The sequence below is a fragment of the Pristis pectinata genome, chromosome 4 (genome assembly GCF_009764475.1).
Source record: "Pristis pectinata isolate sPriPec2 chromosome 4, sPriPec2.1.pri, whole genome shotgun sequence".
NCBI lineage: Eukaryota > Metazoa > Chordata > Chondrichthyes > Rhinopristiformes > Pristidae > Pristis > Pristis pectinata.
In genome coordinates, this window is record NC_067408.1 from 89,308,465 (window position 1) to 89,326,950 (window position 18,486).

Genomic DNA, 18,486 nt, shown 5'->3' on the forward strand with positions numbered 1-18,486 from the left:
CTGTCCTGTGGTGACTTTATGACATTACCTCAGCATCCTGCTTGAGGAAACCTTTCCTTACCATCCCATCATAGACATTCAAATTAACCCTTGTTTTATTGCCAGGTTCGGCACTTACACTGGCTTATCAGCTGCTGAATACTCATGCACACCACTGTCACCTCCCAGCTCAGCTACCCTAAAGCTTCACTGATGCATCAATTCTCCATGAATTTCAGCTTCTCTAACACTTTGCTATCCATATACCATCATTGTTTTATCCACAATAGCATGGTCTTTCAATACCAATTTATTGTTTTACAAATACTTCTACAATTGCCAAGTTTTGTTATTAAAATTATCAATTCCATTAGCCCTAATATAGTGCTTTGGTATTTGGTATTGGTTTATTATTGTCACTTGTACCGAGGTAGAGTGAAAAACTTGTCTTGCATACCAATCGTACAGATCAGTTCATTACACAGTGCAGTTACATTGAGTTAGTACAGAGTGCATTGATGTAGTACAGGGAAAAACAATAACAGTACAGAGTAAAGTGTCACAGCTACAGAGAAAGTGCAGTGCAATAAGGTGCAAGGTCACAACAAGGTAGATCGTGAGGTCATAGTCCATCTCATCATATAAGGGTACCGTTCAATAGTCTTATCACAGTGGGGTAGAAGCTGTCCTTAAGTCTGGTGGTACATGCCCTCAGGCTCCTGTTTCTTCTACCCGATGGAAGCGGAGAGAAGAGAGAATGTCCTGGGTGGGTGTGGTCTTTGTTTATGCTGGCTGCTTCGCCAAGACAACAAGAAGTAAAGACAGAGTCCAAGGAGGGGAGGCTGGTGTCCGTAATGCGCTGGGCTGTATCCACAACTCTGCAGTTTCTTGCAGTCCTGGGCAGAGCAGTTGCCGTACCAAGCCATGATACATCCAGATAGGATGCTTTCTATGGTGCATCGGTAAAAGTTGGTGAGAGTCAAAGGGGACAAACCAAATTTCTTTAGCCTCCTGAGGAAGTAGAGGCACTAGTGAGCTTTCTTGGCCATGGTATCTATGTGATTTGACCAGGACAGGCTGTTGGTGATGTTCACTCTCAAGAACTTAAAGCTGTCAACCCTCTTGACCTCAGCACCATTGATGTAGACAGGTGCATGTACACCGCCCCCTTTCCTGAAGTCAATGACCGGCTCTTTTGTTTTGTTGACATTGAGGGAAAGGTTGTTGTCATGACACCATGCCACTAAGCTCTCTATCTCCTTCCTGTTCTCCGACTCATCACTGTTTGAGATACGGCCTACAACGGTGGTATCATCTGCAAACTTGTAGATGGAGTTAGAGCAGAATCTGGCCACACTGTCATGAGTGTATAGGGAGTAGAGTAGAGTAGAGGGCTGAGGATGCAGCCTTGTGGGGCACCAGTGTTGAGAATAATTGTGTCAGAGGTATTGCTGCCTATCCTCACTGATTGCGGTCTGTTGGTTAGAAAGTCAAGGATCCAGTTACGGATTGAGGTGTTGAGTCCCAGGTCTTGAAGTTTGGTGACAAGTTTGCTTGGGATTATTGTATTGAAGGCAGAGCTGTAGTCAATAAACAAAAGTCTAACGTAGGTGTCTTTACTGTCCAGATGCTCCAGAGTTGAGTGTAGGGCCAGGGAGATGATGTCCGCTGTAGACCTGTTTCGGCGACAGGCGAATTGCAGTGGGTCAAGATTGTCTGGGAGGCTGGAGTTGATGCGTGCCATGACCAGCCTCTCAAAGCACTTCATGATGGTGGATGTCAGAGCCACTGGTCGGTAGTCATTGAGGCATGTTTACCTTGCTTTTCTTCGGTACCAGGATGATAGTGGTCTTCTTAAAGCAGGTGGGAACCTGAGAATGAAGCAGGGAGAGGTTAAATATGTCCGCAGATACATCTGCCAGCTGATCAGCACAAGATCTGAGCACAGGCCAGGGACACCATCTGGGCCAGCTGCTTTCCTCGTGTTCACTCTCGGAAGACTGATCTTACGTCCTCCACTGTGATAACAGGTTCAGCTGCATTGGAGGCTGTCGGTGGATGGTGGACAATCACTTCCCTTCTGTTCAAAACATGCATAGAATGTGTTAAGTTCATCAGGAAGGGATGTGCTGTTGTTAACTATGCTGCCCGACTTCATCTTGTAGCCTGTTTATTGGCATGTAAGCCCTGCCGTAACTACAGCTGGTACGGGACTCTATTTGAGTCGGTATTGCCTCTTGGCATCCTGATAGCTTTCCGAAGGGCATACCTCAATTTCTTGTACAGATCAGGATCCACAGATTTTGTGTGCAGCAGTCCTCTCCTTCAGTAGGGAGTAGATCACCCGGTTCTTCTATGGTTTTCTGTTTGGAACACCGTATTGTCCTCTTTGGTACACAGTCCTCAACACACTTGCTGATAAAGTCTGTGGTGGTTGGTGGCATACTCATCTAGGCTGGGCAGCTGAGTCTTTGACATGGACCAGTCCACCGTCTCAAAGCAGTACGTGTAGGAGCTCAATCTGCTTCCTCAGACCAGCACTGCACGACTCTCTGTACCGGGTCCTCCCGTTTCAGTTTCTGTTTGTATGCAGGGAGGAGGAGCACAGCTGGTGGTCTGATTTCCCAAAGTGAGGACAAGGGGTGGCTCAGAAGGCATCTTTGGAATGGTTGTATAGAAGTGTTCAAGGGTGTTTGGCGCCCCTGGTGGAGGCAGGAAATTTGCTGATAGTATTTTGATAACATGCTCTTGAGGGTTGGCCTGATTGAAGTCACCTGCGATGATGAAGAGGCCTCAGGGTATCCTGTCTCAAGGTTGTTGACCACGGAGTATAGCTCATTGAGTGCAGGCTTCATGTCCATCTGGGGTGGGATGTAGACTGCCATCAGGATAGCTGAAGTGAACTCCCTTCTCAGATAGAATGGTCGACACTTCACCGTTAGATATTCCAGGTTGGGTGAGCAGGAGCTCGCCAGGACCGTCACGTCCGAGCACCGTAAGTTATTGATTAAGAAGCAGACCCCTCCGCCTTTAACTTTGCCTGAGGATGCTGTACCATCCATTCGATGGATTGAGAAGCCCTCAGGTTGAATAGCACAGTCAGGTGAGGCGGGTGTGAGCCACGTTTCAGTGAGACATAGTACACAACAGTTCCTCAGTTCTCTTTGGTAGGTCAGTCTTGCCCTTAGTTCATCAACTTTGTTCTCAACAGACTGGACGTTAGCTAGTAGTATGCTGGGGAGGGGGGTCTTGTAACCATGTTGTTTCAGCCTCATCTGCAGCCCGGCCCTCTTGCCACGTTTCCGAGATACGTGGCGGCGACTCTTTGGTCCTGAAGTGGAGCCACCAGGTAAGTTATTGTTAAGGGTCAGACCTGTAAGACCTGGAGTGGATTCCCCCTGGACTGGATGGTAAGTAACTTCATTTATTTCACACACATTCAGACACCATCAAGCCATTGGGGCTTGACAGAAAGTACCAGGCATAGATATTAGCAGCAGGCGCTTTATTCTCTGGTTAAATTTTAACAACGCTTAGTCATTTCAGAGTGATCATACTGAAGTATTTTAGGTGTGTTGCCTTCAATGATATGTGTTAACGAATTGGCAAATATCTGACCCTGTCCTTCTTTCAAAGCAGCTATCCCTCACAGTGGTAACTACAACTCTACTGCAATCTTTGTAAAATTAGAATGGACTGTTTGGAGTTTCAGGGGATTATTGTATTCAGTAGTCTGCTGACTTATTGTCACTTTGATGATGGGCAATTTCAAGGGCATAATATGAATAAGAATAATATTTGATTTCAAAATATTTGCATTTGGAACATTAACTTTTCCAATATGAACTTCTTCTTACCCATAGCTTATCACCTCTCCAAATGACCAAAACAACATGTATGAACAGCAGCGAGATGAATATTTAGAGCACGTCTGCGAAATGGCATTAAGAAAAATCTCAATCATCACCATTTTTGGGCCCTTGAGTAACAGCACGATTAAAATTGATCATTATCAGCTGGGTCAGTATTTCATTCTTTTCCTTCTCTTTGTAAAATTATATCTAGAATTTCTTCCATAACTTTGATTCACGGCTGAGATGTTTGGCATATTGTGCATTATATGTACCGGTGTTAGACATGGCTCTGCTGTGAGTGATGTGCAGTTTTGCCCTGTATTATGCTTGCCACAGGTTTCTCCAAAAGTCAGAGCAGCACCTCATATGTGGAGCCACATATACACTTTGTTATTCCTGCCTGTGTGCCTACCCAGCTATAGTGAAGCTCCGCATTATGGCAGAAACAAGAGAGCCAATGGTGTGTATCTTGTTTAACGTGGCTACGTATATATAATACTTTTAATTAGTGGATCAAATTCATACTGGTAAAAGGTCACAGTGTGTATCCCCAAACTCCTCTGTGCATTTTGTGTCTAAAAATCTATTTCCTGCTTAAACATATTCAGTGACTTGGTCTCCATAGTTTTCTGTGGCAGAGAATTCTACAGATTCACCAGCAGGTCTAAATGTCTTTTCCCATATCCTGAGATAGTGACCCTTGGTTCTAGATTCACAGGCCAGGGAAACATCCCCCCTGGGCCCAATGTGTTGAAACTTGCCAGAAGTTTGTACATTTCAATGAGATCTCCTTTCATTTTCCTAAATTCTAGTGCATAAAGACTTAGTTGATCTAATCTCTCCTCATATAACAACTCTGTCATCCCAGGAATTAGTCTAGTGAACCTTTGCTCTACTCCCTGTATGACAAGTATATCCTTTGTTAGGCGTAAGGAGCAAAATGCACACAATACTCCAGGTGTGCTCTCACCAAAGACCTGTATAGTTGTACTAAGACATCTTGTTTCTATACTCAAAACTTCTTGCAATGAAAGCCAACATTACATTTGCCTTCCTAACTGCTTACTGCACCTGAATGTTTGCTTTCAGTGACTGGTGTAGAAAGACACCCATATCTCTTTATGCATTAACATTTCCCAATCTACCACCATTAAACCAATACCATGCTTTGTGTTTGTCCTGTCAAAGTGGGTAACTTCAAACTTATTCACATTATTCACATTAATTGCCTGCTCGCTCAACCTTTTCCTAAATTGCCTTAAAGCATTTTTGCATCCTCCTCACAACTCACAATCCCACCCAGTTTCATATTGTCAGCAAGCTTCAAAATATTACATTCGGTTTCCTCATGCAAAGCATTGGGATATTGTGAAAGTTGAGACCCAGGCATTGGTCCCTGCGGTTACCACACGACACTCCAAAAAGACATTTACTCCTCAGCACTGTTTCTGTCAACCAATTTTCATTTTACATCAGTATATCACATGCCGTCCCATAAGCTTTGATTTTGCGTACTAACCTCTCATGAGGACTTTTATCAAAGACCTGAAAATCCAAAAATCTCACACCCACTAGTCCTCCCATCTCTGTTGTACAAGTTACATCCCCAAAAAGCTCCAGTAGGTTTGTCAAAATGTGTTGGCAAAGCACGTCCATCACCACCTGAAAAGAAATAAAGCTTATATGACCTTTGGCTTACGCGGTGTTTATCAGCACTGAGCATATAAAACAAGGAAGAAGATGAAAGTAGAGGGGAGGCAAGAACAGGAGATTATGATCACTACTCCAAAATTCACAAGGTGCATTTAAAGTCAACAATCATCTCTTTGGCTCGCAAGTTCATGATCTTTGCAGGGGACCAGGCCTCTGCAACTGGCTGCATTTTAGTTCAGAAAACTTTCTCTAAAGAGTTTGGCTGCTCAGTATAGGTTTAGTAAGCTTGTCCCCAGTGCACAAATTAATACAAGTCTTGAGAAGGCAAATGTGATGCTCTGAAAGATATTGTCCTTGTTCCAGCAAAATTTAAAATCTAAAGGATTTAAATTATCAGTGACAACTATATTCTCTAATATGGTAGCAGCCACTGTTTGCTTATTTTACCCAATCAATAGAGTGAGAATGGTGTGCTTCCAATATTGTTAAAATGGATATTGTTGAAAATGCTCCAGACTCTTTTGTTCAGTGAGTAGTTTTTTCATATCAGATATTCTATAACAAATGTTAATGATATCTTTTGTGTCAGGATGTAGTTTACTTATTTGTAAAGATATTAACTGTGATGATATACTTTATTATCTTAAGACAATGAGAAGCCAGTGAAAGATATAAGGTACAATGACCTGGATCAAGTTATCATCACTGAACTTCGCAAGGAGTATGGGTTAACTGAGAATGAGTTCTTCATGGTACTAACTGATTTAGACATGAAAGTAAAGGTAAGGCAAAGTTATTTTTCATACAGAGCATGTAACATGTCTTAATGTATGGGTTCACTATAATTAAGTTTTAGTAGCCTTTTTCACTTTCTGCAGCTTATCATTTTACACATTTTTTTTAATATGACTAAATATTTGGATTGTCCAGCTTTATTTTATTTCAGTGCTCTCCCCCTTTGCTTTGAGGCTTGACTTTTGTTGTGCTATGACATCTGGACAGCCTTCAGGACCTTATCCATTTAGGGCAGCCGATGTGTGAGACTAAACAGCAGACTGCTTTACTGTGAAGAGCTGCAGCCGTGCCTGATGCAGCTCTCACCCAACAATCACACAGCTACACTTCTCAGTACAGCCTAATCATGATCAGGATCAGAAATTCCGTTTTTAAACAATAAAACTGGGAATGTCCTATAATCTTTAATGAAATGATTCTTTAATGAAATCACAGAAACAAGCAACTTTGCTATCAGCCAGTGCCTTGTTTTTTATGGAGAAAAGTAACTGTTCTCTGTTTCTGCTCATGAGGAGTTTCACTACCCAGGTACTTGGGCTGATTGTTCCTATTCTCACATGTCCACTGTTATTGGGGTCAAGTGTAGGGCTACTGCTGCTCCAACCAAGATCACACAGACTAGAAACCACACACATCTTATCAGTGTGAAGAACCACTCTTGTAAACCTTTAGTGTATCAAAATATGATCTTACGCACACAGTATGTGGCAATACTGTTTGAATAGAGAACGTGGTTATTGTGACTAGCTCACTGAAAATAAACCAAGCCTAGCATCATTTTATCCTGCCTTTGGATACAGTAGAATTATCACTCTATCAACCCATATGGTTTAGGTTATAGTCTATGAAGCAAAATCAAGAAATTAGGTGCAGCAAAAGATTAACAGACTACATTTCACTTGACTCCAGAATGTTTCACTTATATCTCCAAGGATACAAAAATAATAAAAGGATCAACACTTAACTAGCTCTCCACATGGTATTGATGTTGGAACAACATCTTGTACCCTGAAACGTGTAGCCTATTTCTCCGGGAGCTTTCAGATGCTCAGTCCTACAACGCAGCTCCCTAATTCTCAAAGAAAGCTGTAACAAATTTTCTGGACAGAGTTCAAAGTACAAGCAGTTAATCCACCAGGTCTGTGTAATCGAAAATGATTTTGATCTCTTTTCTCTCAGTGCTTCAGCCATGTTGCAGGTGCTCCTAAATCATTGGCTAAATCTTTGGTGAAATGGGTGGCTGCAGAGGTTTGTGGCAGTCAGGGGTCGCTATGTCTTTTTGTACTAGTTTGTAAGGCAGCCATGCCATTGGTCCTGCAGTTACATGAGTGGTTGGTCCTCAATCCTCTCTGACACACTTTATGTCGCTTGGGTATTGGATTATAGTGCTGCCTTGAAAGAGAACCTCTTCATCACTGACTCCTCTGGCCACAGACAAGATGAGCAGCAGCCTGATCTGCAGCATTGCAATAAAGTCTGAAGAACCTTTTCGGATTACCCTATCCTTCCTATACCCCAGCACATGATGCTGGGCAAACCACTGCCCGAAAATTAAAAGCGAAAGCCTCCTTGGCAGGAGCTGGAATGTCCACAAAGAAACTACCATTGGACCTGGGCTGCAGAAGGTTCTGCTCCAGATGCCTCTTGGTTTGCTGCACTAAATATACAATGCAGAAAGGCTTTGCTAGACAGACATATGGATGCAGCTGCTGGCTTTCTCCATAGTGTATTTTGGATAAACAAGCAATATTCATGGACCAATCCTCCATTTCATTTTGATAAGAAAGCCCTATGAAATCTGAACCTCCAAGTACTGCAACTGAAGAAATGCCGAGCTGGTCCTCTGGACCGTGGTTCCTGTAGGTTATTTTCCACCAACAGTTGTGCGCTGCCACTCACTTGATGCTGCTTCTTTAACATCTTTTCTAAATCCTTTGTGATGTGCATGGCTGTGTGTGGGAATGAGAGTGGAGCAGTCGAATGTGAAGTGTCACCCACTGCTTAGGGTCACTTACTCTGCTGTGAGATTCAGAAAACAAGATGAACAGAAAAGTCCAACACAACTCCCTTGAACAGAACTTTAATTGCAATGGGAGACTAAATCTTTGAGAGAGAAGGAGAATGCAACATAACTAGACTTGGTTGCTACTTGGCCTGAGCTAAAGAAGCTTTCCTTCATAAATGTTCTCAGTCTCTTGAATCCATCAAGTCCAGCATAGTATTGAGTATGATATACAGGCATGGACTGAGGATTGGTTAACAGGAAACAGAGAGTAGGAACAAATAGGTTATTTTCTAGTTGGGAGGCTGTGATTAATGCTGGTGCTGCAGCCTTTTACATTCACATCAATGATTTGGATTTGATGGGATCAAGTGTGTGAAATCAAAATCTGTTGACGATACAAAACTAGGTGGTAACATGGACTGTGAGAAAGCTACTGAGAGGGTTCAAGGAGATATAGATAGTCGGAAACAAAGATACTGAAAATCTGAAATAAGAACAGAAAATGTTGGAAACATGCACCAGGTCAGGCCTTATCAGTGGAAAGAGAAACAGATCTGCTGAGAGTTGAATATTTTTCTGTTTTTATTTCAGATATAGAAGGGTAATTATACAGGAAAGTACATGGCAGATGGAACGTAATGTGGAAAAATGTGAGATCGTCACTTTGCAGAAAAAAAAATACAGAAAGGGAGAATATTTTTCAAATGGCGAGAGACTGAAAATTACTGGTGAAATTCAGAGGAACCTGGGGGAATTGATGGGAGTACGGGGAGAGCAGATTACAGAGAAAATAAGTGACAAATGGGATTGCTCTGTGGGATGAAATGGCCTCCTTCTATATCTTAAGGATACATGGAGAACGAAAAACTACTTGTACACAAATCACTGAAAGTTAACACTGAAGTACAGTGAGCAGGTAGGAAAACAACTGGTATGTTGGCTTTATTGCAAGAGGATTTAAGTATAAGTCAGAGGTATGTTGCTCCAATTATATGTGATCCTGATGAGACCAAATCTGGAGTACTGTGTCTAGGTCTGGTCTCCCTACCTAAGGAAGAACATACTTGAGATAAAGGGAACACAATGCAGGTTCAACAGATTGGTTCCTGTAGCAGCATGTTCTACATTCAAGGAGAGATTAAGTAGATTGGGTTGACCTGCCCTTGAATTTAGAAGAATGAGAAGGGATTTCATTTTAGACTTAGAAATTTTTACAGGACTTGATAGGATAGAGACGGGGTTGATGGCTCCCCTGGCTGCAGTATATAAAACCAAGAATCACAGTCTCAAAATACAGGGTCAGCCATTCAGGACAGAAATTAGAAGATGTCTCTTCACCTGGATGGCAGTGAATCTTTGGAATTCTGCACCCAAGAGGGCAGAGGAGGCTCACTTGTTAAGTAATTCATGACCAAAAGCTATATATTTTAAGACATTAAGGAGCTTGAGGGATATGGGATTATTGCAGAAAAGTGTCAGAGAGAAAAGATTAGATAAAATGTTGAATGGCAGAGCAGGCTCAAGATTTTTTTCTTACCGTGGCCTCTCCAAAGTCTGTTTATGGGTTTGAAATTTCTTGACTGTTCCTCCAGGTTGGTTTATTCACTTTTGTTATTTACCAGTTTGTTCTGTAACCAAGGTATGGCAAGTTTAAGGAGAGTGTACAAATGATAAATAAATACATGTCAAAGGAAGCTAAGATTAACTATCAGTTATGCAGCTAGGGTTTTGTCAATTTTGACAAACGGGGCTTTTCCAAAGAAATATCTTTCTGATGAAAGGTCATTGGCTTGAACCATTCACTCTGTTTTACTCCACCGATGCTGCCTGATCTGCTGAATATTTCCAGCATTTTCTGTTTCAAAACAGAAATAAAAGCAGGGTTGAATGGAGATGGTTGTTTTGATTTTGGTTTTAGTCCAGAAAAAAATAGAAAACAGGACATGAATGCTGCATGGGCGACTTTAAGTACTTTCAGTCTTTTTGGGCCTTCCTTAGGGAGAACTTTCCTGGAGGTTTTGCTGAAATTAGCTAGGTTTATTCTCATTTTGCCTCCCTGAAGCTTATTGCTATTAGCAGTTAAAGTGAGTATTGCACAAGGCTGCATTATCTGGTTGGCAAAGTAATATTGAAAAGCCTAATTTCTCCTTTGGTATTTTATCATCATTTTAAAGATTTCAATGTGACAATCATTTGAAATAAGCATCCCAGCTTCATGTCCTGGAATAGATAGCAATGCATAGAACCAGCCAAAGAGGCAGTATGATTGCCTTGAATCAGATGCAATAAAGATTTAACGGGTTATAAGGAAACCGTCTGTGGCAGGACAACTGGGCAGCTGCTTGTTTTTGGTTTATATTTGTCACTTGTACCAAGGTACAGTGAAAAGCTTGTCTTACAAACCGATCGTACAGGTCAATTCATTACACAGTGCAGTTACATTGAGTTAGTACAGAGTGCATTGAGGTAGTACAGGTAAAAACAATAACAGTACAAAGTGTCACAGCTACAGAAAAAGTGCAGTGCAATCAGGTGCAAGGTCACAACAAGGTAGATCATGAGGCCATAGTCCATCTCATTGTATAAGGAAACTGTTCAATAGTCTTATCACAGTGGGGTAGAAGCTGTCCTTAAGTCTGGTGGTATGTGCCGTCAGGCTCCTTTATCTTCTACACGATGGAAGAGGAGAGAAAAGAGAATGTCCCAGGTGGGTGGGGTCTTTGATTATGCTGGCTGCTTCACCAAGACAAACGAGAGGCAAAGACAGAGTCCAAGGAGGGAAACTGGTGTCCGTTGATGCTTTGTCCACAACTGTCTGCAGTTTCTTACGGTCCTGGGCAGAGCAGTTGCCATACCAACCCGTGATACATCCAGATAGGATGCTTTCTATGGTGCTATCGGTAAAAGTTGGTGAGAGTCAAAGGGGACAAACCAAATTTCTTTAGCCTCCTGAGGAAGTAGAGGCACTGGTGAGCTTTCTTGGCCATGGCTTCTATGTGATTTGACCAGGACAGGCTGTTGGTGATGTTCACTCCCAGGAACTTGAAGCTCTCAACCCTCTTGACCTCAGCACCATTGATGTAGGCAGGTGCATGTACACCACCCCCTTTCCTGAAGTCAATGACCAGCTCTGTTGTTTTGTTGACATTGAAGGCGAGGTTGTTGTCATGACACCATGCCACTAAGCTCTCTGTCTCCTTCCTGTACTCCGACTCATTGCTGTTTGAGATACGGCCCACAACGGCTATAATAGGAGATTGCTGAGTGGCTTTACTATGGAAGTCATCCTCATATTGGTGATTACTTAAGTATTTATTGCCAGGTTTTCTGGATTTTGCTGACGGCATTTAGTTTATCAGCTGTGACCTGGCAGGTTGACTGGACCACTCTTCAGTGGAGTTATTGCCAGGTTTTCTGGATTTTGCTGACGGCATTTAGTTTATCAGCTGTGACCTGGCAGGTTGACTGGACCACTCTTCAGTGGAGTTTACCTCTTATTGCGAAGAAAGTAGCAATTATTTTGCCTCACTTCATCTAGAACGCCTTCAAGCAGTGCTTCTGTTAGTCTGGCCGTGTTATGAGCAAGAATTTTCCATTTCCCATGCACCTGGCAGCTGTAATTTCTTTCCCTTCCATCGTGCTTGAGAATGCAGTATTTTTTAAAGGTTTCCATAACTCTTTTAAAAAGATTCCCTGTTGTGTTCACGGGTTGATGATCTCCCAGATAAGACTGTACTTAGATTGCACAATCTTACTGAGAATCCATTGTGTGGTGGAGCACCACATTCTATTGTTCCTGTTAAATAGCAGATCATCAGCTATTTCTGAAAATCAAATATCACAGATGGTGGAAGTCTGAACTTATTAAAGGGAAAACCCTGGAAACACTCAGCAGGTCAGACAGCATCTGTAGAAGGAGAAACAGTAACATTTTAGGTCAAAGAATGGTCCTTTTTAACATACATTGTTAACTGGCAGATCAACTCAGAGTTACGTAGATATGAGTACAGCTTCATTCATAAAAGTGAGCCAGTGGTGGAATTAACCTGGAGGTCCAAGCCATCTGTGGCCTTGCCCCTCCCTATCCTGTAACCTCTTCCAACCCTGCATCTGTGCAAAATCCTGTGTACTTTCAGCTCCAGCTTTTTGCTCACTCTCCACTCCCTTTGTCCTTGAGCCAGTCAAGTTAAAGGTCAGGAATTCCCTCTCTGAACCTCCCCACCAATTCATCTCTCACTTCTTCCTTCAGATGCTCCATAAAGTGTAAGTCCTTGGTTACATTTTGGTCATCTTCCCTAAAACCCTTTTTTTGATTTGGTCTTGATTTCTGTACAAGTCAGCTCCTGTGAAGAGGCTTGAAATATTCTACTGCCTTAAATGCACCATATAAATGCATACTGAATTGAATGTACATATGAAACTATATAGCACTGAATGATGTATTGCTATTATATGTTGCTTTACTGGATAAATGAATCCTTCATGTAAAGACAGGAAACATAAACCATGGTTATCTGTATTGACAGCAACACTATGAAGTACCAATTGCAATGCAAGCTGTCTTTGATTTGATTGACACCTTTACAACAAGGATCAAAGAGATGGAGAACAGAAGAAAGAAGGATTACAATGCAAGAAGGAAGACAAACCAAGATCACTAGAAAATTTCTTATCCAGGTATGTATAATCCTAAGTGAATGTGTAATAAAAATGAGACTGATTTATTTCAGTTCCCATTTTAAAGCAGTTTTACCTTGTCCAGTTATTATCTCCTGATAAATAACTGGAGGGGGAGAGGGGAGAGGGGGAGGGAGGGAGGGAGGAGAGGGGGGAAGAGGGGGAGAGAGAAGGGGGAGAGAGCATTTCAGGTCACCTGACCCCCCTCTCCCCCCCCCTCCCCTCCCCCCCTCTCCCCCCCCTCTCCCTCTCTCCCCCCCCTCTCTCCCCCCTCCTCTCTCCCCCCCCTCTCTCCCCCCCCTCTCTCCCCCCCTCCTCCCCCCCCTCTCTCCCCCCCCCTCTCTCCCCCCCCCTCTCTCCCCCCCCCTCTCTCCCCACCCTCTCTCCCCCCCCCTCTCTCCCCCCCCTCTCTCTATTTGATCTGCTGACTACTTCCAGCATTTTCTGTTGTTATTTCAGATTTTCAGCATCCGAAGTTTTTTCCTCTCATATAAAATAATATTCTGGAGTTATTATCTTCAACAAAAGATCTATGAGCTGATTTTATTCTATTTTCTCACCACTGCACCATTCTTTCTGCCATTTTATGGTTCTGTGTGTTAGGCCCTCTATGGGAGACGACATAAGTTCAACAAATATCTTGTAGTATAACTATGTGTTGAGTTCCCAGATGTTTTGCCTCTTAAGTTGCCTGTGGCACTTAGCTGATTAGTTTTATTATGGTTATGTTCTAGATTAAATAAATACAGCATTTTGTTCCAGACATTTTGATCAAAATGGCTTTAACATTGAATCTTTATTGTCCCTTTCAATCGTTTCCCTGAGAAAGTTATGGTATACTTGGATGGCCATTCTGGACCTATGGTATGTCAACTAAATGGCCATTCTTCACACATGAGCCGAGAAGATTAAGGACATACAGTTATTCTTACATAGGGAATGGTGGGGGAAAGCACCCAGCCATGCCTACTGAATCTTCATGTGCCAGCAAAATACCTGCACTTTTCAAGGGCAGACATTCTTTACACTCCTCCCATAGATTTTTTGTTATTTGAAGATCTACTTGGAAGTTTGAGAACTCAACCCTGTGTTACATCACCCCCTTGCTTATCAAATATCTATCTTTGCCTTAAAAATCTTCAAAGACTTTGCTTCCAGTGCCCTTTTGAGGAAGAAGAGTCACAATCCTCTGAAAGAGAAAAAAATTACCTCAACTCTGTCTTAAATGAGCCACCCCTAATTTTTAATTTTTAGAACAGTGACCTCCTAGTTCTAGATTCTCCCACAAGAGGAAACATCCTCTCTCCTACCACCAGTCAAGACACCTAAACATCTTGTATGTTTCAATCAACTTTCCTCTCATTTTTATTTAATTCCAGTAGATAGGCACCATAACCGGTTTATTAGAATAATGTAGAAAGCAATAAAGAAAGAAATTTATTTCATCTCAGCAGCATTCCTTAGCCTTGGAACATAGTATGACATTATTCCATTTTCCACACCATCCACCCAGTGGCCTGTGGGTGAAATATGTTCGAAATAAAAACTTACTCCCAACGGCTTGAGGAGAATTTTGTCTCATCTGTCTGGGATGGATATGGACTTAAGTTACAGATGTGAAAGTCAAAGATCAAACCTACCTTACTGCCTAACTATTAAGAATAACCAGTGATTAAGATACAAATTGCTGTGCCAAATATTAGCAGGTTTAAACTGAACTCAGATATACGTGGTCAACACAAATTTTATTTGATCAAAATCTTCAGACACAAAATATCCCTTTAATCCCTACACAGGCATAGGGGAGTCTAAAACCAGGGGACATAGGTTGAAGGTGAGAGGGGAAATACTTAAAGGAGATCTGAAGGGCAAGTTTTTTTACACAAGGGGTGATGGGTGTAAGGAACAAGCTGCCAGAGGAGGTGGTAGAAGTAGGTACAATCGTAGCATTTAAAAAGCATTTAGACAGGTGCATGGACAGGAAAGAAATAGCGGGATATGGGCCAAATGTAGGAAGCTGGGATTAGTAAAGACAGGCATCTTGGTCGGCATGGAGAACGTCGGCCAAAGTACAGCATGTAAACATGCCCGACCCTATGAATCAGATCAGTCATTTAAAAAAAATAATCAGATTGACTTAGATCCTCCTATTTTAATAGCCGACAAAGCACAAAATCCATTGATATATAGACCATGTCTGGTGTTCTGCAAGTGTCTTTCTTATAATCTCATGATTCTAGGAAAGTAAAATACATGGAGGTAGTTTTTAAATAACTGGCTAATCTATTTTAAATAAAGAAATGCCTGTGTAGAAAACAGTTTTTCTGCCTTTCTCTGTTGATGACACAAGATACTGAGTTACCCTGGGGCCTCTGCACACCATCTGGCTGCAGAGCTGAGAACAGAGAAATAACTGAAGTGTTTTCATTAGCTTTTTTTCTCTCTCAGATTCCGTTGGAGAAGACGTTTATTTATTATTTCTACTCCAACTGATGAAGAATGGGCTTATCAACATCAGCTTTATGCCTTAAATTCACAAGCTTGCAACCTAGGTAAAATTCAGCATTCTTATCGATCAATATGTGTTTCTGCATACTTGCATCACACAGAGGAATATCATTTGGAATACACTGCTGTCAACTTTCTAAGTTTTATGTTGCTTAACCATGATTCATTTTAGTTAGAATGAAACACAACAATTTCTATTAATCTTATTGTAACTAACCTGAATCATCCAAAATATAATGTGCAAGAGCAATCTAACTGTTTAATTCTGAAACTAGTATTCAGTAGGAGGTAGTTTGTCGAATGTGGTGCAGTTTATTCTGCAAAACCTTCTGCTTAAATCGAATTCAGAGGAGTCTGGTGAGCAGCACCTAATAGTTGTTCCTATTTCAGAGAATGTCTTTTGATTATTTGTTTCCTGTGAAGAATTATTAACAGTGGTTCCTTCAAAGGCTGCACAATTGCAGGAAATAGTGAACCCCATCCAGTCAGATTCATAAATGTACATAAAATATTCAGCATAGGAACAGACCATTCAGGCCAACTGGTCCAGGCAGTGTTGTAGTGGCACATAACCCTCAACTCACCATTCGTCTTCTCATCCTATCAACATAACACTTTATTTCTATAATACATGTTATTTAACTTCATAAATTTACATGGAGTACAACATAGAAACAGACCTTTCAGCCCAACCAGTCCATGACAACATTTAAGCTCCACTTATGCCTCCTCCCATCCTTCCATAAATTCTCCCAGTATGACCCACTATTTGTTTTACCCTTTAAATTGCATCCATACTATTCACCTCAACCACTTTTTATGGGAGTGGGTTCTACATTCCAACCATTACCTTGGTAAAGAAGTCTTTTACAAATCTCTGCTGCACTTCTTACATAATGGCCTCTGGTTTTGTTCTACCCTGTGTGCAAGAACACTCTGTTAGTCCATTCTTTGTTCAAGAGCATCGAAAGCTCAGCCTGTCCGTGCTTTTGTGATATGACCTAACCTTTCCAGCATCACCCTGCAATTTTTTTTTTGTACATCACCATTGCCTTTGTATTCTTTATAAAGATGACACCAGACCTCTTCACTCTCCTGCCAGTCTGGGTGTAACATTACAGCTTTTTAGCATAGCATCTCTGTCTTTCAGTTCTATCCATATTAAATATATACCAAAGCTCTTTGTTTGCTTTTATGAAAAGTAGTATTCCAATTTGGATTTTTTAACAGGATTTAATTCATGTTTCAACCTATGCCTATATATCCTCTATTTTTCTTATTTTTTTATTGATTTACTTTCTAGCAATTCTGCTTCCAAACTGACCTTTAGATACTTACCTCATTGACTCATTTGAAACTAAGAGAGATTTTGTAAAAACATAATCCCAAGTTTCATTATTTTAGAATTTATCTAATTTGTTGTGGTCTACATTTTATTCCTTAAGATCAACATGAGAATAAATCTCTTTTTTTCAGGTTTACGCCATTTGGCTGTCTGAAGTTGATGGGTGTGGGTACTGATGTTGGAGGGGTTTGGAACTCTATCCTATTAATGGTAAGATAACTTTCATTAAGTTTGGATAAATTTAACAATGTTTTTTGCAGTTTGAGCTGAAACTCATCTGGTTATGACAGCCCAACATTTTCCAATATAAACATGCTGCTATTTTATAGGTAAATAATGATAGTGCCCATAGGGGCAACTGAGGAGAGGCTTTGCAATTTTACATGATTACATTTCATCTCATGGCTAGCTTTTCATCAATGTTATTTCCCTATTGCAAAATAGGTAAAATGTTTCATTTTATTTTTGTCTCATAAATTATTTGACAGAAAAGTGATGATAAACTCTTTTAATTCATTACTTCCTCCATATTCTATTGGAAATATAAGGGTATGGAAGGGTGGGATTAATTTATGCTGTCATCCATTAGAGTCTGTTTTCCTTTCGGCACTGTAGAACTCCTGATCATACTTGTCGTCAGCATTACTTGAGAATTCATTTTTAGGTCCTTGATAAATGATTCCTTCTCTTTTACAGCAGGTTTTTAGAAACTTATGTTTAAGCTATCCCTTTCCAGACAATGTTTTTATTAAAGATTAATGTCACTGACATTTACAGACTCCTTGCCGAGTTCTCACCAAGCTTTGTAGGGACCTTACTCTTTTCAGCCCCTTGATACCGTTCAGCATTCAGTGAGATGGATGCTGTTATTGGTTCTTGAATAAATAATATCCTCAAGTCAATTTGTATCTGCCTTCTTTGGGAAATATGGAATTACCATAAAGTAAATGTGAGAATAGTCTATGCTTCAGGATTGCCAGTATAATCTTAATTACTAAACTAAATCCTCGTTTTGATGTGAATATGATATGTCTAGACAATGTCTACAAAGCTATGGAAGCCTGTGTGATATCAGCACTGAAATATCTTGGCTGGGAGAGGGCACGGTTGAGGGTGTGTAGGATTTCAGTAATACAACTGCTGTATAGACCAGTCAGAATTAGGAGAGTGAACAGGTAAAAGATAAAATGAACTCTTTAATGCGGATTGTGTGATGCATTGTTTGCAAGGACAATCCGTACAAGGTGAGATTTAATCATTTTTGTTATTCTGTGTGTTCTATGGACATAAAAATTAATCAACTTATCAACTTGCACCAAATCTGCTCTCATTAATTGTTTATTTTCAAAAAGTTGGGCGAAGCACATATGAGGGCATAAAATGGAAGTCAGTATCCCATATAGATCACAGAGGATTTCCTGGGAAATGTTTTATATATATATATATATATATATGTAAAATTTTGGGAGTGTAGACAAACTTGAGGAACATGGACCACTTACATGAGTGGCCAGCACGACTACATCTAAGGGAACATTAAGTCTGTCTTCGGACTTGAAACAATTGGATGTAGGAACTAAACAAGAGGGTTGTTACTTCAGTGGCAATTCTATCATTGGAATGGTATCATGTGGAAATTTATCAGTATTTTCCAAGGGAACATGATGTAG

The 18,486-nt window shown here is 41.0% G+C and overlaps 1 protein-coding gene across 1 annotated transcript in view; it reads left to right on the forward strand.

The window, feature by feature from the left end:
• The window catches only part of ccdc80 (coiled-coil domain containing 80), a 33,131-nt gene that overhangs the window by 9,949 nt on the left and 4,696 nt on the right, over nucleotides 1-18,486 (forward strand). Inside the window, 8 exon segments of the mRNA XM_052014906.1 lie at nucleotides 3,843-3,999; nucleotides 6,135-6,268; nucleotides 12,813-12,891; nucleotides 12,894-12,963; nucleotides 15,412-15,515; nucleotides 16,948-16,962; nucleotides 16,965-17,000; nucleotides 17,003-17,026. Of these exon segments, the coding sequence (XP_051870866.1) occupies nucleotides 3,843-3,999; nucleotides 6,135-6,268; nucleotides 12,813-12,891; nucleotides 12,894-12,963; nucleotides 15,412-15,515; nucleotides 16,948-16,962; nucleotides 16,965-17,000; nucleotides 17,003-17,026 (619 nt within the window).